At 39.3% G+C, this 19,976-nt stretch overlaps 2 protein-coding genes across 7 annotated transcripts in view; one reads left to right on the top strand and one right to left on the bottom strand.

Moving 5' to 3' along the window:
• Window positions 1–19,976, top strand: part of DOCK1 (dedicator of cytokinesis 1) — a 359,595-nt gene that overhangs the window by 148,609 nt on the left and 191,010 nt on the right. The window lies entirely within an intron of this gene.
• Window positions 1–19,976, bottom strand: part of INSYN2A (inhibitory synaptic factor 2A) — a 59,962-nt gene that overhangs the window by 26,806 nt on the left and 13,180 nt on the right. The window contains exons 2-4 of one of the 2 annotated variants that reach the window (XM_028729953.2): window positions 17,861–17,942; window positions 9,703–10,903; window positions 1,014–1,106 (exon numbers count right to left, since the gene is read on the bottom strand). In XM_028729953.2, coding sequence (XP_028585786.2) covers window positions 1,014–1,106; window positions 9,703–10,903; window positions 17,861–17,930 — 1,364 coding nt within the window. In that variant the 5' untranslated portion in view covers window positions 17,931–17,942. The remainder of the gene's footprint in view (window positions 1–1,013; window positions 1,107–9,702; window positions 10,904–17,860; window positions 17,943–19,976) is intronic. The other variant, XM_028729954.2, reaches the window with a different exon arrangement.

Raw genomic sequence — 19,976 nt, forward strand, 5'->3', positions numbered from 1 at the left:
CTCAGAATTATGGACAGGCTAATTTGGACAAAATAAACGTAAACTTCAGTATTTTAGATTATATTCTTGTTGATCTAACCATAAAGGCATATGAAAGCAACACTAAATGCAAAGATAAAAACGACTTGGTCTAGATTAATTCAGTTATTTACCGTTGGGGTAGAATACTCATAAATGGTTACATAATTTTTTTGTAGCTGTCATAAAAATTCCAGTTTTAGTTGTATGAATATGCATTAAAGTGATTTATTTTTGCTCTTGGACTTCTTAGTCCAATATTTGGTATATTCCCCCCCCCCCACAAAATGCAATGGGATAATACACTCCCTGGAATTGTGGGAGTGGATTTAAAAATAACTTATGTGGATTTAGCTTATATGAATTTGTTTTGCCTTTCATCATACCTGGCATGCCTACTGCACATAGCATTTTCTGCTTGTTGATAATTGAGTCCTCCCTGCCATTTCCAGGACGGCATTTGGGTGTTTTGTAAGAGGTTTTATGTGCATGTATACAGGGCATCCCGGACTATGTTACATAATTCTCTTAGAGCAACACTGAGGAACTAGTCAACTAGAGAACTAGAAGCTTCTACACCTGCTTTGCACAAGATGCAATGCCGACATTTTATGCCAATGTGAAAAGCTGTGTTCAGGTCTCATTGTGGTATGACTTGGGGCAGAGGGGGCATGGTTAGTAGAGGGGGAAAGAGGTATAGTGTACCATAGTAGAATTTGGGAACTCAGTGTGGAATTTTCCAGGGTATTCTGGCTAGATGATGCCCAAGTATGTTGCTGAACTTGGTGCAGAATTTGGCAGTGTAAGAACTTCCTATGAGGATTGTATTAATATTTCTATTCTGTTTGTTTGTTTAAAGCCATCCTTAAATTACTGGATCAATGATAAAGTCATAGATTCCACCACTCCCCTTATTGTTCCTATATCTGAACTAGGTTAATATAATTTATAATTGATTTATAACAGTCCAGTCGCACTAATAGTAGAAGACTTACTTTAATGGATCAAGTCTCAACAAATGAGAAGAAGCTTTCATTACATAGTCAAGGTCCGATTTCGACAAAAGGTTTTTCCCCATGGAACAATATCTGTGAAAGAATACATGTGAAAAAATTATGTAGGGAATTGGATTCAAAATCCATGTGGATTTTGCAAGGGGGAAGGGAATTGGACAGGAGTGAGCAGCAATGTAATTTTGCAAACCCACAGATTTTCACAGATATTTCGCCAAACATTTCTTTTCTGCAGTGGAGAAACACTACTTTGGACAAAAAGGGCTAAGAGCTGATAGCTTAATTATTATAGTTATCAGCTGTCCCTGTAGGAAATGTAGCGTTTGCAGAGGAAAGTGCAATGAAAAATCATAAGGAAGTCTATGCATGCTGCCTGAGCAGTTGAGAGAATGTCTCTCTCCTGAGTCTATCTGCAGGATAGTTTAAAATCTCAATGTCCCACTTCCTAGTAGAAAGGAAATGCCCTCAACATAACACTGCACTGCAGGCAAGCCAGATGTAATATTAAGTCAAGGATCAGGCCTAGGTCTAGAGCTAGCTCCAATTTGGGGGTTAACTACTTCAGTTTCACATAATTAGCTTCAAATTTTGAGGATTAGCTTTAATTCTTGTCTGTTGCAAAAACCGACCACTTTGTTGGCTGTACATTAGAACTAGGATCATTACTATTCAAATGGATGTGAATGCTGTGCGCACATGATTGGGTTTTAGCAGGAGTTTTCCCACCAATAAGCCACTTTTTCATTGGATATAGTCTGGGCACAGCAAACTCAGTCTTGACAGTGCCAGATGTTCACTTTGAAATAGAGAACTCAGCTCTTCAGAAGCTGAAGAGTAGGCTGCAGTTTCATCCTCAAGACTTATTACCCTTGTGTGAAACCTGGAGAACTGCTTCTGTCAGTAATAGACAGTACTGAACTAGATGAACCCAATGGTATGACTTGGTGTAAGGCAGCTTCCCATGCTCTCTCTCATAGTGGTTCTAGTTGTGATTATGCATCCCCCCCCCCCATTCAGGAAGAGAATTTTGTTGCATGCATATATGATAAAGTCAACTAATTCTTTGAATGCTTGTCCTTCTGTAGCCAACATGGCACCACATATGAATGGGCTGGAGGAGCCCTGATACTCCCTCCTCTAACTCAGTGAAGCCTGAGCAACTTTAGGGTGTGTGGAATACTCTCTGCTGGGAGAGAGGGATTCTGGAAGAAGGCACTGCTGATTGACTGGAAGCAGTCCACACAGCAACCTTTTTTTTGCAGGTTCTATCTGTGCATCCTTTTAAACTGTCTTGGCTCACTGAATGCTTGTACTGATACATACTGAGAGAATAAACACGGTATTGCTTATTATCCAAAGGTGAAAGGGAGATTAGTTAAGATGTCCTAAATATTCAATGTGTCTGTAAACTTCATTCAGCCTCCAATTTAATAAATTGGAGATTGATTTGATTTTAGAGTCTTGATGACATAAAGAATAGTCTGCTAAATAATAATTTTATGGCATCTTCCTGCATGAGTCACATAGTAGGCATAGTCAGGAAAGTTTGCTTAATTTTTAGATTAATGCATTGGAAAGCAGTTTGTGTGAACTAAATAAACAGTTGATGTTATTAAATAATGAAATTGACTTCCTCCTCCCGTACATTTTTTTCTGTGATTGGTGAATAGTATAAAGGAAATTATTACTTTCTTCACTGTGTGGAAAACTGCGATTACAGATTATTTGATTTTTTACATGCCAATCAATTTATTATAATATTTGAGTCTTAATTTTTTTACGGCTGCACGTAAAGGCAGTTTGGGAATACAGACAACATTTTTTTTTGTAACAATCCATATATCTTGGTTCCTTTTGCATTTTCTTTCTTTTTCTAATGTTCACATTCTCCGCCCCCCCCCCCAAAGACAGACTGTGTTGAGTACGATTCATAAGCAACTTATTTTGCTCTCTGCAATCAGAATTATTTCCACAAATCCCAGGTTTAGTTGTCTTTGAAAAATACATAGGCATTCAAATAGACTTGGAATACAAGAGACATATGAATGTGTTCTGAATAATCCAAGGCTTGGAAAAAAATTATTCCAGCTGCATAGTCTGTGCATACAAACTGGAAAGAAAAAGAAAAGCCCCCTCTGCTTGCTGCTGTAACAACTGCTTGCTCTCGCTCTCTCCTCGTTTTTTCTGCAAAATAATTTTCAGTACAGCAGGTTGTTACTATTTCATCAGTCCTCAAACTGGGAGCATATAACTGACTTTCAAAAAGGTGAGCAGGGATATCTGAAGAATGATTTCCTGTATTCCTAGCCTGCTGATATAGCTGTTATAAGTATAGACACAATCAGCATCATACAAGGCCTCCAGTGGATTTGTGAAAAGAAGTCTGCTAAGCACTAAGATCTCCCAGTCTCATTAAAGCACTTATGAACTGGAACTGAGAAAGGATCAATTACTGCGTCTGCTGTGCTTGGTTGTTTTAACAATAACTAACATAAACATTTGTTAATACTTGGTTTGTATGCTAAGTATCAATTCAAGGCTTGTAAAATGGAAAGTTCTAAATTTTGGCAGCTTTTCTTAATATGTAGGTTGCTTATGGGTTATCCATAAAATTCAGTTCATACACCAATTAAAAATCACTATTACTGTGCTGACATCACTGGTTAGTGCAGGCTGCTAAAGGTGCTATTGGTAGCCAGAAGGGGCCTTTGTGTAAGCAGTGTGGTAGAACTTGCACCAGACAAAATGAGCCTTGAGGGGAACAATGGGAATCATGAGTGGTCATTGATAGCCAGTGAGGCATGGAGGTTGGGGTGTTGGACCAGGACCTGTGAGATCAGGGTTCAAATCCCCACTAGGCCATGAAGGTCACTGGGCAGTCACTGCCTCTCAGCCTAACCTCCCTAACAGGGTGGTTGTGGAGATTAAATGAAGAGGGGAGAATGATGTAGGCCACCCCAAGCTCCTTGGAGAAAAAGCTGGAATATAAATGCAATAGCATAGAAACGAAGCAGGTTGGTAAAGGAGAGTTGATCCTCCTTTGGGAAAATAAGTTTTCATGAATAAATCTGAAAATGGCTGCTCTGATTTGTGTTTATTGGTGGAATGCTGCATTTGTTAGAATCTAGAGCTCAGTTGATTAAAATCTTGCTCCAATGGTATAATCTTTCTAGTTTTTCCTATATAGGAAAAGGCTTCCACCTTAGACGTTATCTGCAAAATAACTGTATTGATGTTAAAATATCTTCAAATAGTCAAATCTTACTTAACAATAACATACTTTCTCTTCAAGGATCCAAACTGAGTAACTACCTGTACATAATAAAATAAACTACAGATGTAAATATATCTACTTTATGAGAGAATTAAAATAATTCCTAACATATTTACTGCTACACTTAAGGGGTCTTGTTTCACCTTTGAAATAGGATTTCAAGAAGCCCTTATTGTAGCATGTACATAATTTTTATGCAAAAGGGTCATGGATTTCATAAAAGAAGGCAATCTTAAATTTAAAAAGTAGAAAATCCCACTTGGTTTAGAAAAGTGGTAAATAAATTGTGGCCTTCAAGATGTTGTTGAACTCAAACTCCCCTGAATTCCCAATGGTAAGGGATGTTAGGTTTTGTTGTCCTGCAGAATCAGAAAGGCCACAGATTGGCCACCCCTGATTTGGAGTCCTTTGTATTTCTAATATTACTAAAGCCAAGTGCTGTGTGGTGTGTTGAACTAGGCCATGCAGGACCTAGGCCATGCAGAGTTTAGATCCCCCCAGTAAGTCATGAAATTCACTGGGTGGCCTCAAGCCAGTCCCTGTCTCTTAACCTAACCTTCCTCACAGGGTTGCTGTGAGGATAAACTGCCCCGAGTTCACTGGAAGAAAGGTGTGCCATAAATGAAACAAGCAAACAAACAAAATACATTTTCTATTAAAGTTGTTAATGTCAATGAAAAACCTCACAATAACATTGGCCAGCATGATCTTCTCTGTAATACATAGATCTATTTACTCGATATACAAGCAGTTGTGCGTACTACTACAGTATTTTAATCACCAGAGGTCTATGCGTTTTGGCTGACCTTGGTAGCCAACCTAAACTTGTGCTTGGTATGACCCACGAAAGGGAGTGGGTCATTTATTAATAAAGAATATTTATAGACCACCTACTCATATAAAATGTCAATGTGGCATACAGCAGGTACAATAAAACGTGCCATTAAAATAATCATAAAAATGGCTGAGTCGTTTGGAAATGTTTAAACAACTGAATAGGCCTGCCATCATTAAAAAGTCTTCAAGAGGCTCCTGCAAATTAACAGGGGCAGTGCTTGCTGAATCTCTGCTGGAAAAGTATTCCACAGCATGGGGCATGTAAAACTAAATGCCTGACTTCTACATGGGGGACAACTAAAAGCCACTTTTCGGGATGATCTCTGTGATCAAGCAGGGATAGAAGAGCTCTGGCAGTCCTTAAGGTATCCTTGGTCATTTACCTTTTATCATTTGCCTTACTTGCATAGGTATTAAATAGTACTGGGAACAAAATAGTGTCCTTTGCAACCTCATAGTCCATGTGCTGTTGCATGTGTGGGCAAGGAGCACTCCCTCAACTCTCTGGATGCAGGTAGGAATGGAAACACTACAATACAGTTCCCATCCTGAACATTTGATCAAGGAGGATGGTCAGTGTTGTTGAAAGCTGCTGAGAGATCGAGTAAAAGGGACAGGGTTTCACTCTAAGCATATTCTTCCCTATGATTTTTAAAATATATATATATAAATAATATAAATATTTCTTAACTGCTCTTCACCTAGAGCATGCATAGAACAAGTAAATATAATTTCATAAAAATCCAAGACTAACAAAAAAAAACCCTAAAAGCTAAACACAGACTAGGACTTCAAGTGCTATCTAAAACAGGAAGTTCTTCACCTGATACCAACCCCCTCCCTCTTACAATGTTGTCACAAATTAAGCCTCCCTAGCATGGACATTGCAAATTGGGGTGCCACCACAGAAAAGGCCCTCTCATTTAAGTACAGTATCTGGGAAATGTGTACAATTTAGTTCATAATAGAATTTTCATTTTTTTAAACCCATATGAACTGAGGAAAGTACTCTTTTGCTGAACAGTGTGGCATGTTCCGGAGCATGTGAAGAATCTTGCTTTACTGAAGGAAGTTAGATTGGATCAAGCAGTTTTGGGGGAAGGCAGGAAGAGCTTAGTATAGTCTCCTCAAAGAGAACATCAGTGATGGCAAATAACTCATTTTCAAAGAGAGCTTGCACCACTGCCACTTGTCTTTCCCCCCAATGTACTGTTGATGTAAAATATTCAGGCATGGTCTATGTCATGCAGTCAGTTCACAAATAACAATGCTTCAGTTTCACACGGTCACTGGCTGCAGAACTCTTGCCACATGTTGAGAAGGGTTCTGTGAAGATTTGTTTCAAACCACTGGAATATATGATTAAATTACAATATACAAAGCTTATTCATTGGCTGGTTATGATCTTCAGTTAATGAGCTGCCCCAGTTACACAGTAGCTTGCAAGACCCTGAGGTTGTAGGCCTTTTTCATTAATATTGTAGGCCTTAAAAACAACAACACTCAGGCATTTTAATCTGCTGCTGATATCACTGTGTCCTATTGGGGCGGCATTGTTAACTCTTGTATTGTTGTGACCCACCCCAGAATAATTTTGACGAAGGGCAATATATAAATACAATTGTTCAACCAGTCATTAAGATTTTGCACCTGAGGGGAGAAGGAGATTTAATCTCAAGTGCATGAGAAGTTGTGGAGAAGACAGACAGCTTCACTTATCCATGCTTTAGACTGAGTTCCTAGTAGGCACACTTACTTTAAAATAAATGAATCCAGACCAAAGGTAAAGGGACCCCTGACCATTAGGTCCAGTCGCCGACAACTCTGGGGTTGCGGTGCTCATCTCACTTTACTGGCCGAGGGAGCCGGCGTACAGCTTCCGGGTCATGTGGCCAGCATGACTAAGCCGCTTCTGGTGAACCAGAGCAGCGCACGGAAACACTGTTTACCTTCCCGCTGGAGTGGTACCTATTTATCTACTTGCACTTTGATGTGCTTTTGAACTGCTAGGTTGGCAGGAGCAGGGACCAAGCAACGGGAGCTCACCCCGTCATGGGGATTTGAACCACCGACCTTCTGATCTGCAAGCCCTAGGCTCTGTGGTTTAACCCACAGCGCCACCTGTGCTTTAAAATAAATGAATCCAGACTAGACTACTGCAATTATCTCTCCTGGACTACAACAACTCTTGTGCCCTGAAAAACAGCTTGGAAATGTAACTTGGTCCAAAATGCATTTGCTGTAGACCTGCGAAGCATCTGAAAAGCCTGCTATTCTATTCTGGTTATGTATGTATTTCTGGTTTCAATTTCAAGTGTTGGTTTCAGAGTTGAAAGCCCTAAAAGGTCTTAGACTTGGTTATCTGTAGAACGCTGCTCCCATAAAGATCTGCCTGAGCTTTGAGGTCAGCCTTGAAGGCTCTACTTCCTGGGCCATCAGCTTGGTTGTAAAACAGGGCTTTCTTGGTAGTGGTGTTTTAAAAAGGTTTGATAGTGAGGGAAACATCACACTTTATTGTTGCACTTAGAGGAAATTATTGCTGCTTTTGTAGATAGTTGCTTTGCATTTCTTTGGATTGATGGAAGGTGCACTGGATGCTCTATAAGCAGAAGAGCAGGGAACAACTAATAATAATAATAATAATAATAATAATAATAATAATAATAATAATAATGGAACCTATTTAAACTAAGCTCTCTAATGAAGTCAGATGGTGTTGGAATTAGCATGGTGATAGCTTTAAGCTTTCGCAGAATACTTCAGGCAGGCAGAATAAGAACTGTGAGATAGCAATCTATCTGAAGCAGAGCTCTGTGATCTTGAAAACTTGCACACTGATAAATCATCCACTGATAACCAGTTAAATCAAAGGGATCAAAGCATCACCAAGTAGATGGGTTTCTGACTGACTTGAAAATATGCTGATCATTAGACTATATGTAAGAGAAATGCATTCCGTTATTTGAAAGCTGAGGTTTTGAATGAAATAAACTGGCACAGATTTCTGAGTTAGTTTAGGTTTTTTATAGGAATAGATGCAAAAACCTCAAAAGGGTAGTAGTTATTTTACACAAGTCTACTCAAAAGTAAATCCCATTGAATTCAGTAAGTGAATACAGAATTGCAGCCTCAGTACTTTAAAAACTCTCTGTTCTTAATAATACGAAGGGAAAATATATTTAGACTGTTCACAAGCAACAGAACTTGGATAGAATTTTCCTATTGTAGAAAGATAGTAAGATACTATGCTGAGAAACCTAATACCACCAGTGAAAGGAATGAATTACTTTATATAATCACAAAGGATGTGCAACAACCAAAAGTTCACATTTAAGCAGCTAAAAAGTAGGAAATGAGTCTTGCTGTATTGAAAATTGTGTAACCTGACCCAACCACTGGGGAAATATTAGGCTATACATTTAAATCAACTCTGTAAAGCTGATAGTCCAAGCACCTTTGGGGTGGGGGGGTGGGGGAAAATGTTAACAACTTGATTCCAGGGAACAACCTGCTTCCATTTTAATAAGGGTGTGTACACTAGTCAGCTGCTTACTTAGGGTGAGAGTAGCACCAGGAGCTTTGCACAGAACATAGTGGTACTTTCAATGTAAAGAGTCAAAAGGGGGAATGTTTACTGGAGTGGGGGAAGCAAGAGCTACGTAAAACAGTTAGAAAGCATGGAGGTGTTTGAAGCATGCAATCATTAATTTGAAAAGTATATGCGTGTCTTAGAATGCAGTCGCTGAATTAACCAGCAAATGAAGACAATGCATCTTTAAAGGGGTGAAGGAGGGGGGTGCATATGAGATGCCAAAAGCACAAAAGTTGCAATTATCAGATAAAGACTTAATTAGCTGAGCCTGAGTAAATAGCTATGCTGGTACAAATAACACTGAGTAACACTTTTATAGGAAATTGTAGAACAAAAGCAGGACCGCATGCGTTCATGTTTAAAATACTCTCTGCATTCCCTTTCTGTCAAATGACGCTGCTGTATATTTTGGATTGTTTGAGTATTCCGTTGAATGTTTTCCTGTTAGCCTCCCAGAGCAATCTGTTTTTAAAGAACTAAGCAAAGATTTCTTAACTTTACTATTTTTTAATGACTTTTTGATTTGAGACCAATATGTAAAGTGATTATATTTTAATTTCAATATTCTTTTGAATCAGTTGTGTTGATATCAAAAGTATGTTTATCTTAGGAGCACAGTTGTACTCAAAAATCCTAATTTATTATATGTGCATTAGAAACAAAATGAAATAGACTGAAGGTCATTTGCAGCATTAGTATGTTAGTGTCAAGCTAGACACTGAATTATGTATTGCAGGTATGGTGAATCAGGTATAATTATCTCGTGAAAATACCCCAAATTAATACAGCAATATGATGCAAATGCAGTTGAATGTACACTTACAGCAGTTCTAACACATTCAAAGTAAAAAAATTAAGGGCACATAAACATATAAATGGAACTGTAAATTGCTTAGTAGAATTCATTTTAACTATTTTAACAAATGATGTGATCATGCATATTAAGGAAGATTCCAAAAACAGCTTACCCTTCTCTATGAGCTTCTCCCTTTTCCAGCTCCTGAATAACACCCAACAAGACCTTTATGGTTTCCTGACTTGAGCTGATCAAGTTCTCCATCATCTGTAGCTGTGCTTTCAAGTCTACCACTTCTGTGTGAGGCACAATTTGTTGGCATCCTTCACTCACAGCAACTGCTGTCTGACAAGGCTGTTTTCCTTCCATAGGTGAAACATGTATCTGAAGGGTCTGTTCATTACATTCGGTTGATTGGCACTGTGCCTGCGTCGAACAGGCCTGAGCTGCACTTACGGCTTGTGATTGCAGACCATTAAGATGCACTGTTCTTTTTTTGTCCTCCTCGGTCGGGCACAGAGACCAGTCATTCCCTGCTGCAGATTTTTGCAGGTCCGTCAGTGAGACGTGAGAACTGGATGCAGGCAAGTAGACAGAAGCTACTTCTGTCTTGAACACTTTTCCATGGGTGGATGGATTAGCCTCCTCGTTCCCCAACAGCCCACAGTGGTGTTTTGCTTTGTCATGCAGCTGGTAATCAGGCTCTTCTAAAACAGAAGCTGCTGAATTTTGAAGAGAAGGAGGTTCTTTAGTACAGCTGTGCAAATCAGTGCTTCTACATGTCTCCGAACAGTTGTCACTAGAAGGCTGCTCTATTGCATTCATGCGTTCATTAGTATGTGAAATAAACTCAGCTGTCACAAATCCAGTGACTTTCTTGCTACACTGAGCAGCCTCCCCTGAGATTTTGCTGTCTTTATCTTTAACATCTATTAGGAATCCATTGTTTTGACTTGGAAAAGTGTCAACAGAAGCTATGCTTTTGATGATACTCCCCTTTTTCCGGTCCAAGGGGAATGTCTGGTAACACTTTTTAAGTTCAGGCGAAGTCTGAACTCCTGTACTTTTAGTAACGTTAGGGATTGATCTCCGAGCAGGCACTGTCATATATTTCCGGTAAGCTGCTCTGTAAGAGATGGGCTTTGCTTCCTTTTTGTCACTCTGCTGTAATGTAGAGAGTTGTTTATCTCTCTGCTCGTTTTGGGCGTCACAGATGTCTTTGAATCTCACCTGCAAGGCTTTGTTTCTTTTCTTGATCTGCCGGTTGGGATCCAGTGCGTATTTCATCTCTAAGGCAAGGGATGTTGCTGGATCAACTTCACTTTCAGAGGCTGTAAGCAAGCACTTGCTGGGTTCCTTACTCTCCATGGTTCCTGTATTCAGAAACAGTTTTTAGGAAGAATTTTATTGCACTAAGTATGTAGGTGTTTAATCAAAACATCTGAAACTTTGAAGGAAAAAGAGTAAGCTTAGGGTCTCCTATTGGTTGGGGGGGGAATCTCCACATGTACATATATTGTTGTTCTCTACGTTGTTTTAGTTTTCTGGTAAAACAATGGCTAGTATACAACTCAGCTTTACACAGAGTAAAGGTAAAGGGACCCCTGACCATTAGGTCCAGTCGTAGATGACTCTGGGGTTGTGGCGCTCATCTCGCTTTATTGGCCAAGGGAGCCGGCGTACAGCTTCCGAGTCATGTGGCCAGCATGACTAAGCCGCTTCTGGCGAACCAGAGCAGAGCATGGAAATGTCGTTTACCTTCCCGCTGGACCGGTACCTATTTATCTACTTGAACTTTGACGTGCTTTCAAACTGCTAGATTGGCAGGAGCAGAGACCAAGCAACGGGAGCTCACCCCATTGCGGGGATTCAAACTGCAACCTTCTGATCGGCAAGCCCTAGGCTCTGTGGTTTAACCGACAGTGCCACCCACATCCCTTTAAATGAGTAGACCCATTTAAATTAATGAACATGACTATGTTAGGTTCATTAATTTCAGTGAAGTAAAACTTAGCTGAATACCACCCAGCGTAATCTCATGGGTAATGTCAGGGGAGGGGGAATCAGTTTAGGTGAGCTCTGATTGAGCAATGTGGCCTTAATGATGATGTGAGGGGGGTGGGAACCACTTCAGGGTGTCCAAAGCTTTTTACATTATCTTAGGTTCCCATGCAGCTCTTCTGTAATGCCAGTATTAATGCCTCCATCGTGAGTACCAGTATGGCATATTGGAAAGAACAGTTGTTCCAGCCTAGATGCCTCTAGATGTTTAGGGCTACAACCTATCAGCCTCAGCCAGCGCGGCCAATAGTCAAGGACGATGGGAGTTGTAATCCAAAATATAGCAAGGTTGCAGGTTTGAGCCGCATATGGGACAGCTTCCTATTCCTGCATTGCAGTGGGTTAGACTAGATCCATGGTTCCCAACGTGGGGAGCAATTTCATTTTTAAGGGGGGCAATTTGGAAGCTTGTTTAGACCAAATTAATGGCCTTTTAGACTTCCTCCACGTGAATAGGAGTTCACTTTCTGAATAATAAGAATTATATGACATGGGGGGGGGTGTCAGGATTTTAGAGATGCTTAGGTGGGGCATGGCCAAAAAAAGGTTGGGGACCACTGGACCAGATGATCCTCAGGGTCTCTTCCAACTCTACATTTCTGTGATTCTACCTTGACAGAAACAGGTGAGGAAAGACTTGAGATACTTCGTTGGATTTGGAATATTTTTCAAATAATATTAAAGGATAAATATTAAATGATATTGGATCAGTCATTGGCTCTCCCAAGGTTGGGAGGATGAAAGTGTGTGAATATTGGGGGACAGGTGGTGCCATGTGTGCAAGAAAGGGATCTGTGTCTGCTATATCACGTTCTAATTTGTTGGAAGCCACTCAGAGTGGCTGGGGTAACCTAGTCAGATGGGTGGCATATAAATAATAAATTATTATTAATTTTCCATGATGATTAAAAGGATTGGTCAGTCCCTACTCGTACATATGTCAGTGAGAGTACTGGACCCTGGGGCCAGTGCACTGAAGCAGCTGTATACAGTTAACTTTGCATTCTTCTGTAAGGTGGGAATAACAATTTCCCCCTCTTGGAATAGTTCCAAATATGAACAGCAAGATGGATGATAAATAATGTCCCTTTGTCTAAAGCTTTTTAAAGGGGGATATTTTATTCTGCAGAGTGATTGTCAATAAACAATGGCGAGTTTCTGTATTTCTTTAAGGTGCTTTTTCGGTCCTTAGAGGTCATTTATTAGATTTGAAATTGAGTTGGCTATACTGAATTTTTGATAATTTCATTATTAACATTTGAAAAGATAAACACTTAAAACAAAAATAAAGTCTAGGTCTTATAGTGTGGGCACAGATGTGCATGTGTGACCAGTCATTTTACAGTGAGAATGGAGCTAAGTGGGGTTTGGTTGTGTGATGCATCATATTGACAGGAATGATTTTAGGGGATACACTGCTATGCTTGAGCAATCATCAAGATTTCTTTTTTTTTTAAAAAAAAGTTTCTTTGTAAGCAAATCCAATGTTTCTGAAAGTATGCATCTTGTTAATTCCTTTCATGGCAATGGAAACATCAAAATTTATTTGGTTTTAAATACTGAACAATTGGTGTTCCATGGTGAAAATACTGTTTTGCACTATGCATTCCATGTTTTTCATTTAAAATGTCATTTAAACAAGGAAAATTTTATAAATAGCAGAATACAGAACCTTGTGTTGCATATTTAATATTCATATTGTGTTCAATTATTAAGAGTAGCTAAGATGATGCAGGTGGCTGCTCTGTTCTGTTCAGGGAATACTCAGAGGGTCACACCTTAGTTTATTATGCTGCCTCACAGCTGTTTTATACACATGGTGAAGTTTATTTGATTGCTGAAGTAAGAAAATAAAAGCTGATTTCAGAGGAACCGTGCCAAATTGTATGAGGAGAGAATTCGGCCATGTTTGATTCCTTATCCATTTTTATAATGTTTTTTGTGGGTTTTACAGTGAGGAAAACTGTAGCTGGAAATCAAACAAAAAAACAACAACCCTAACTAGCTGAAAAATCACAAAAAACTAACACTTGTTTTACTGTAGAGTACATTTTCAAAATAAAATAATATATACACAATTCATGTGGAATAACAGCTGCTGGTGCTTGTTTGCCTTTTCTTTCACTTCCCTAAGGAATAAGGCATTGCAGATAAACATGGCCTAGGCTTAAAACAAAAATCTTAGCCAAGACAGTCCAAATCTTAGCAGGAAGCAATCCCTTCAATGTGGAAGGATCTGGGTGGCTACATAAATGGGTGGTGGGAAGGAGTGAAGGTCCTTTATATCATGTCCCCCCCAAATGGGGTAGCTCCCTTGGCCACCTTGCCTGCTGCTTTAAGTCAAATAGTAGCATAAAAAGGCACATAAGAAAACTAGCTGATGTACCTAGACGCAAGAATGGTGGACAGGATAAATTACTAGTTGGATGGGAAAGGGAAATGAGTGATCTTAAGGTTATTACCTCCTAAGCAAACCATTATGTGCTTGCATATAGCCTCTGAAACGTGAACCCACAACTTGAAGATGAAATAGATGCAACAGATGCATTGAATATCAACCAAGATCAAGAGAATTAACTTTAAAAGGGTTTAGGAGTCACAAACTTTACTTTGGCTAATCCAAAAAAGACAGCGGTTTGGATCAAAATGGAAAAGCTTCTTCTACTGGCAGAAGGCCTTTTATCCAGGGGAGGAAACCTGCTGGCAGAGGTGGCTTTTGTTGATTCCTTTCTTTCCACTGCAGTCCCCAATGCTCCTGGGATGTGGCACTGGAAGCTGCTGCTGGAGGAGTGAATCAGCAAAGGTTACCTCCCTCCCTCCCTCCCTCAACAGCATGCATGAATTCTGGTTCCAACCCAAAAGTTCATGCTTTTACCTGTTTGTATCCTTTCTCTCTTCTTGCCTGAGCACAACACAATGGCAGTGAATCAATTAGAACTGTACTGGCTTTCAAGCGCTGCAACCTCAGAATACTTTACCATGAAAACATCACCACATTCCTAGGAAACTTCTAAATATGTCTCCTGTTTTATGGAAGGCAGAAGGCCTAGAGCTGTCAAGGCAAACCAAGTCAACTCTCCACACCGGGTGTGAAGAATGGTAGCTTCTCATACACAGTTTTGTATCTCCAGCTAGAGATATTGGAGTACAACAGTCTATTAATTTGGTTTAACACTACAAAATCCCGTTATTGGCATTCTACTGGACTTCATGGTACTCTTTCAAAAGGCAGTATTACAGTATAGTAATATTGGTAGCATGGCTTCACTAGGCAATAAACTGATAATTTATAAATTACTTATGTATTAACTTGAATTAACTAATATAAAGAAGCACAGAATCATAGAATTTGTAGAGTTGGAAGGGACCACGAGGGTCATCTAGTCCAACCCCCTGCAATGCAGGAATATTTTGCCCAACGTGGGGCTGGAACCCATGACCCCTGAGATTAAGAGTCTCATGGTCTACCAGTTGAGCTATCCCAGTTGTGCATTTTAACTATGTTTAGGAATAAATTGAATATTTGTAAAATATACCTGGGTCATAAAGTGACCATAGTCCTTTTCTGATAGTTAATTTTGGTGATAATTTATTAGGCTAGCTAATGTATTTGGTGCATGAGCTTGAGCTAGCACAAGGGACATGTGCTAGTAGAACAGAACTTTCCCTTCTTCTTCTCTGCAGTCTCCTGTATGCCCCCAAAATCTTCTCCAGAGGGTTGGGGGACATTCTGGAGGAGATTTTGGAAGCATGTGGGAAGAGGAGAAGAAATGGAAGTGCTGCTGTGGCAACAGAACTCTGCTGGTACTGCTGTGGGTACAACCCATATTCTGTTGTAGATAGACCCCTTCTAATTCCGGAAAACACTACCATATGCTAGTTGTAGCAAACTCATGCACGAGTAATCAAAGGTTGATGTACTCATGCTAGTTTCTATTAATGGGATTACTCATAATGCAAAGCCTTTTTGTAGATTTTGTAGAAAGTTCCAGTTAGATAAGGAAACTAATGTTTTTGGAGTTACTACTAGACTTCTGGTTTAAATCTTTAAGACACGGTTGCCAATTTTTTTAAAAAAGAGTTTTTGCTTTGACCTCTTTTCCCAGTGTATTTATTAAGGGTTCCTTTATATATATATAAAAATCATTTTTATTAGTTTTCTAATAAGAACATCCAATTAACAAATCCATCAAATCATAATCCAATTAAAAATAATAATAATAATAAGCCAAATTACAATCCAAATTATTAATTTTTTGGGCTTCCCATACTCTGGACCTCTGAAGTATATCTCCAATATTTTCATTTCTGCCTTCCTCTTCTTGTTCTCATATTTTCCACATTCCGATCGTAACACTTTAAACTCAGTTGGAACCCAGTGTATTTATTAAGGGTTCCAACTGAGTTGCAATATAGCTCAGGTTATGGGTTTTTGTTTTCTTAAGAAGGAATGTGTGATGTAGATGGCAGGGTGTGAAAGACACCCTCATGCTACAGTTCACCATAAAACTTGATGTATTTAGCAGAGGTAACCAATGTGGTAGCTTCAGAGGTTGTTGGGCTACAACTCCCATCATCTTTGATTTTTGGCTATGCTAGTTGGGGCTGATGGAGAATTGGCTGCTCCTGTTTTTAGAATGCCAGCAAGAACATGCAAGCTGCACAAAAGAGGTTTGCACTCCTGCACAAAAAACACTTTTGCCTGAATTGTTTTTAACAAATGTATAAAAAGAATATGCTCTGCTAAACCATGTGCAGTAAAGTTAAGAACAACAGTGATACAAGCTGATGAAAAATGTTAAGCTGTTGAGTTATGTCAGGAGGTGAGTGGTTCAAACTTTGTGTTCTATGTCATGCTAGGAATTTCCAGGAACCCACTACTTTGGGTTTAATGGTGTTAAACTGTGTTTGAAAACAATGTACAGCAAGCTCTCACACTGAATATTTTGACAAACCCATAGGGTAATGACAAGAATATCCTAAAATGAACGTGTGTGTGTGTGTGTGTGTGTGTATATATATATATATATAATGTTAATATTCTTTATTTTTTATTAAGAGGGCCCATTTAAAGATCTTGGTGTTCTATACAGTAACAAAAAGGACTCCAGTGATTTGAACATGGATATGGTGGTTTGATATGTACCACGATCCACAGATCTTAGCTTTAGAGCATTTCAGAGCTTGAGTTGAACCCTGAAATTATGGGGGATGGTTCAGTATGTGACAGGAGCAATCAATGGGGGAGAAATGTTGTGTGTGTGGATGGTTCAGTATGTGACAGGAGCAATCATCATTAGCTCCACATATCTAGTATTAGAGAAAGGCTGCACAGTGTGACTTTAGGCAGCAAGCTCAGTGTTAAAAAGGACAAAGTGATGTTCAGAAAGAAGTGTGTGCTACTGAGGGACCACATATTGTGCATGCAGGAGATCCCAGGTTCAGTTCCTGGCATTTAAACTTAAAAGGGATAGACCCCTCTGTCTGAGAACCTGGGCAGCTACTGGCAGTCAAGAGTAGACAATACAGTCATAACTTGGTTGTCAAACGCCTTGTGACTCAAACCTTTTGGCTCCTGAACCAAAACTGGCTACCTGGAAGCGAGTGTTCTGGTTTGCGAACATTCTTTGAACCCGAACATCCGACGTGGCTTCCGCACCTTCCGATCAAGTGCAGGAAGCTCCTGCAGCCAATTGGAAACCGTTGCCTTGATTTTCAAACGTTTTCGTTAGTCACGGACTTCCGGAACGGATTCCGTTCGAGAACCAAGGTACGACTGTATTGGACAACATGGACAAACCAGTGTGGACTGGCAACTTCTTGTGCCATAAAACAATCTATGTGCGGGTATAAGAAATCCTGTTCTATGCTGTTTTGTTGCACTGTGTTGTTTTATTTGTCTACATTCAAGCTGTACATGGCTTGTACATCTGCAGTACGTATTACAGATTTGTGCAGCAAATCCCATTGTTCCTACATACTGTTGATAAGGATGTGGTGAATCCTGTTATCCTGACTTTTTCACCAACACATTAATTTTTTTTTTTAAAAGATGATTCACTGTTTTAAAATTTAAATTTTGTTCAAATTAAAAGGACAATATGCCTGGTGTAAGGAAAAGGGGTTAATGAAGTAGCTGAGCAGTCCACATTTTGACCATCTGCAGTGAAACAAAGGGCCTTTGAAGTGAAATTGTAAGGCTAAACTTGCAGAAAGACATGTGGGACTTGAGACAGTGGTATCATAAAATGGCATGACTAATTACTTACCGTCACTATTAAGGGATTGTGAGGCTGGAGACGAAAGATTCCACATCTCATTATCAGCTCCTTTAGCCATCTTGCCACTCACCTAAAATACAGGGCATATTCCATTACTGATAGGTTACATGTTCTCTCAAGGAAGCTTAATTTGTTGTACTACAATCCACCTATGGCAAAATCCACTACTTTACAGAGGAACAGCACTGACCCCATCCCTTCAGGAGAGCAAAGGTGGCACTATTATTGTGTTGTGCCTTCTGACACTGCAATATTTGTGTCTATTCAATGAAATTCTTCCTTGAATGTCTGAACTTTAATAAAAAAATGCATTTATAAAAAACACATTTTTTTTTTAAAAAAGTATGTACAATACAATCTGATTATTGCAGCCACATACAAACTATTAAATGGGCCCTGTGCATTTTGTTGTTGTTGTTGGAACAAACCTAAGATGGCAGCTATGTCACCTTTAGCAGTTATACCCAAGGTCTGTTGAATATGAAGTGAAACAGCATATGAATTAGCCTGATGTAAAAAAAGCAGTATGAAACATAATATGTTGCCATTAGAATTGCAACTGGTATTTTAAAAAATGAACGTGATCTCCTTGCTCATTTACAAGATAAAACTGCTCATTGTGGCTTTGAATGACATTTGCAGACATCTCATATTTATTTGCAATTTATAATGTGCAGTTCATAAACTGGCAAGGTTTTTTTTAGAAACTAATTTTTAAGACATTAGTAGACAAACTATATAAATACCTAGAAATAGAAAACATCCCGCCAAACATAAATAATTTTCGGACATAAAACATACTATTGATTAACTTGTGTCTCATTTTTATTAGAAACTATATTTAACCTTATGCTTGAATTAGCAGGTTATAATCAACAAGTGCAGTAGAGCTGTGAGATTTTTTTTGCTCAGTTTCTTATTCAAAGAAAATGACAGACAACCCCACTGAAAGACTGATAGACTTTCAAGTGGAATCTGACGTGTAACAGCTGCCTTACTCAGAAGAACAGATTTACTTGCTTATGTTTCACATGCAATTCAAGGTGCTTAAATAAAACTGGCTTAGTTTCGCATGGTTATCCTACTGACTCTTCCACTCAACCAAACTGTATGGCTGTTCCATACAACATAGAAAATAACAGGTGGTATGTTTTGAGCTGAATCTGGGAAGAAGAGCCAAATCTCAAGGAAGTTGAACCCAGGGCCTGAAGTGCAAACAGACAGGTGGCATCTACTGACCAGGCAACTTTGAAAGACCCAGACTCTTAGTATTTATAGCTTACCAACTCAAAGGCTTCACACTGCCTGTCAATCACAGGGGCAATTGTCACTGAAACAACATCATAGCTCCAAATAGCATTTGATAAGTAGTTACATGTCCGTCACCTTATGTGCTGAAATAAGACAGAAAGCTCACTTGGCTAGGTCTAAGCTTTGGGCCATAAGGTCACCAGTTCTAGCCTTGAAGTCTGACACTTCACAACGCCACTTTTTTGTCATAAGAATTGTGTGATGATCTCTGCATGCCCAATAGGCTTTGGACCTTAGTAGGCCATGTTCTTCATGTTCAACTTTGAAGAGCTTCAAAAGCATATTGGAAAGCAGTATGGAATAGGGGCTCTAGGTTAAAAGAAGAAGGCATATGGAATCAAAAGTCTTGCTTTTGGGCATTCTTAAAGGTGGTTTTTTCACCCCCTGGACTTTGGTCACACTTTCTCATCTAAAATGTGATCGCTTCTCATTAGAGCAGGGCTGGCCAGACGGTAGATTGGGATATACTGGCACATTTAAAGTACATCAGTAAGGTTTTTTTGATTCCCAATTGTTTGATGAAAGGCACAGCAAAACTTGTTTGATCTTTGGGCAAACTGTGCATCCCTGACCATCTGTTTTCCTCATCTATAGTGACTTCATACTTATGAGTCATGTCACATTAATGCTTTTCCTTTTAGCTGCTAATTACGAAAATATAGTCATTGTCCTATTCTCTTCCTTCTCAGTCTTCATGTTCCCACTCTCGTGAAATGTATTAACTGTTTACTTTGGACTGTTTACTTTGTGTGGCTCTGCTGGCCAGTTTTCAGTTTTTGTGAAAGCAGTCTTG

The sequence above is a fragment of the Podarcis muralis genome, chromosome 6 (assembly GCF_964188315.1).
Source record: "Podarcis muralis chromosome 6, rPodMur119.hap1.1, whole genome shotgun sequence".
NCBI lineage: Eukaryota > Metazoa > Chordata > Lepidosauria > Squamata > Lacertidae > Podarcis > Podarcis muralis.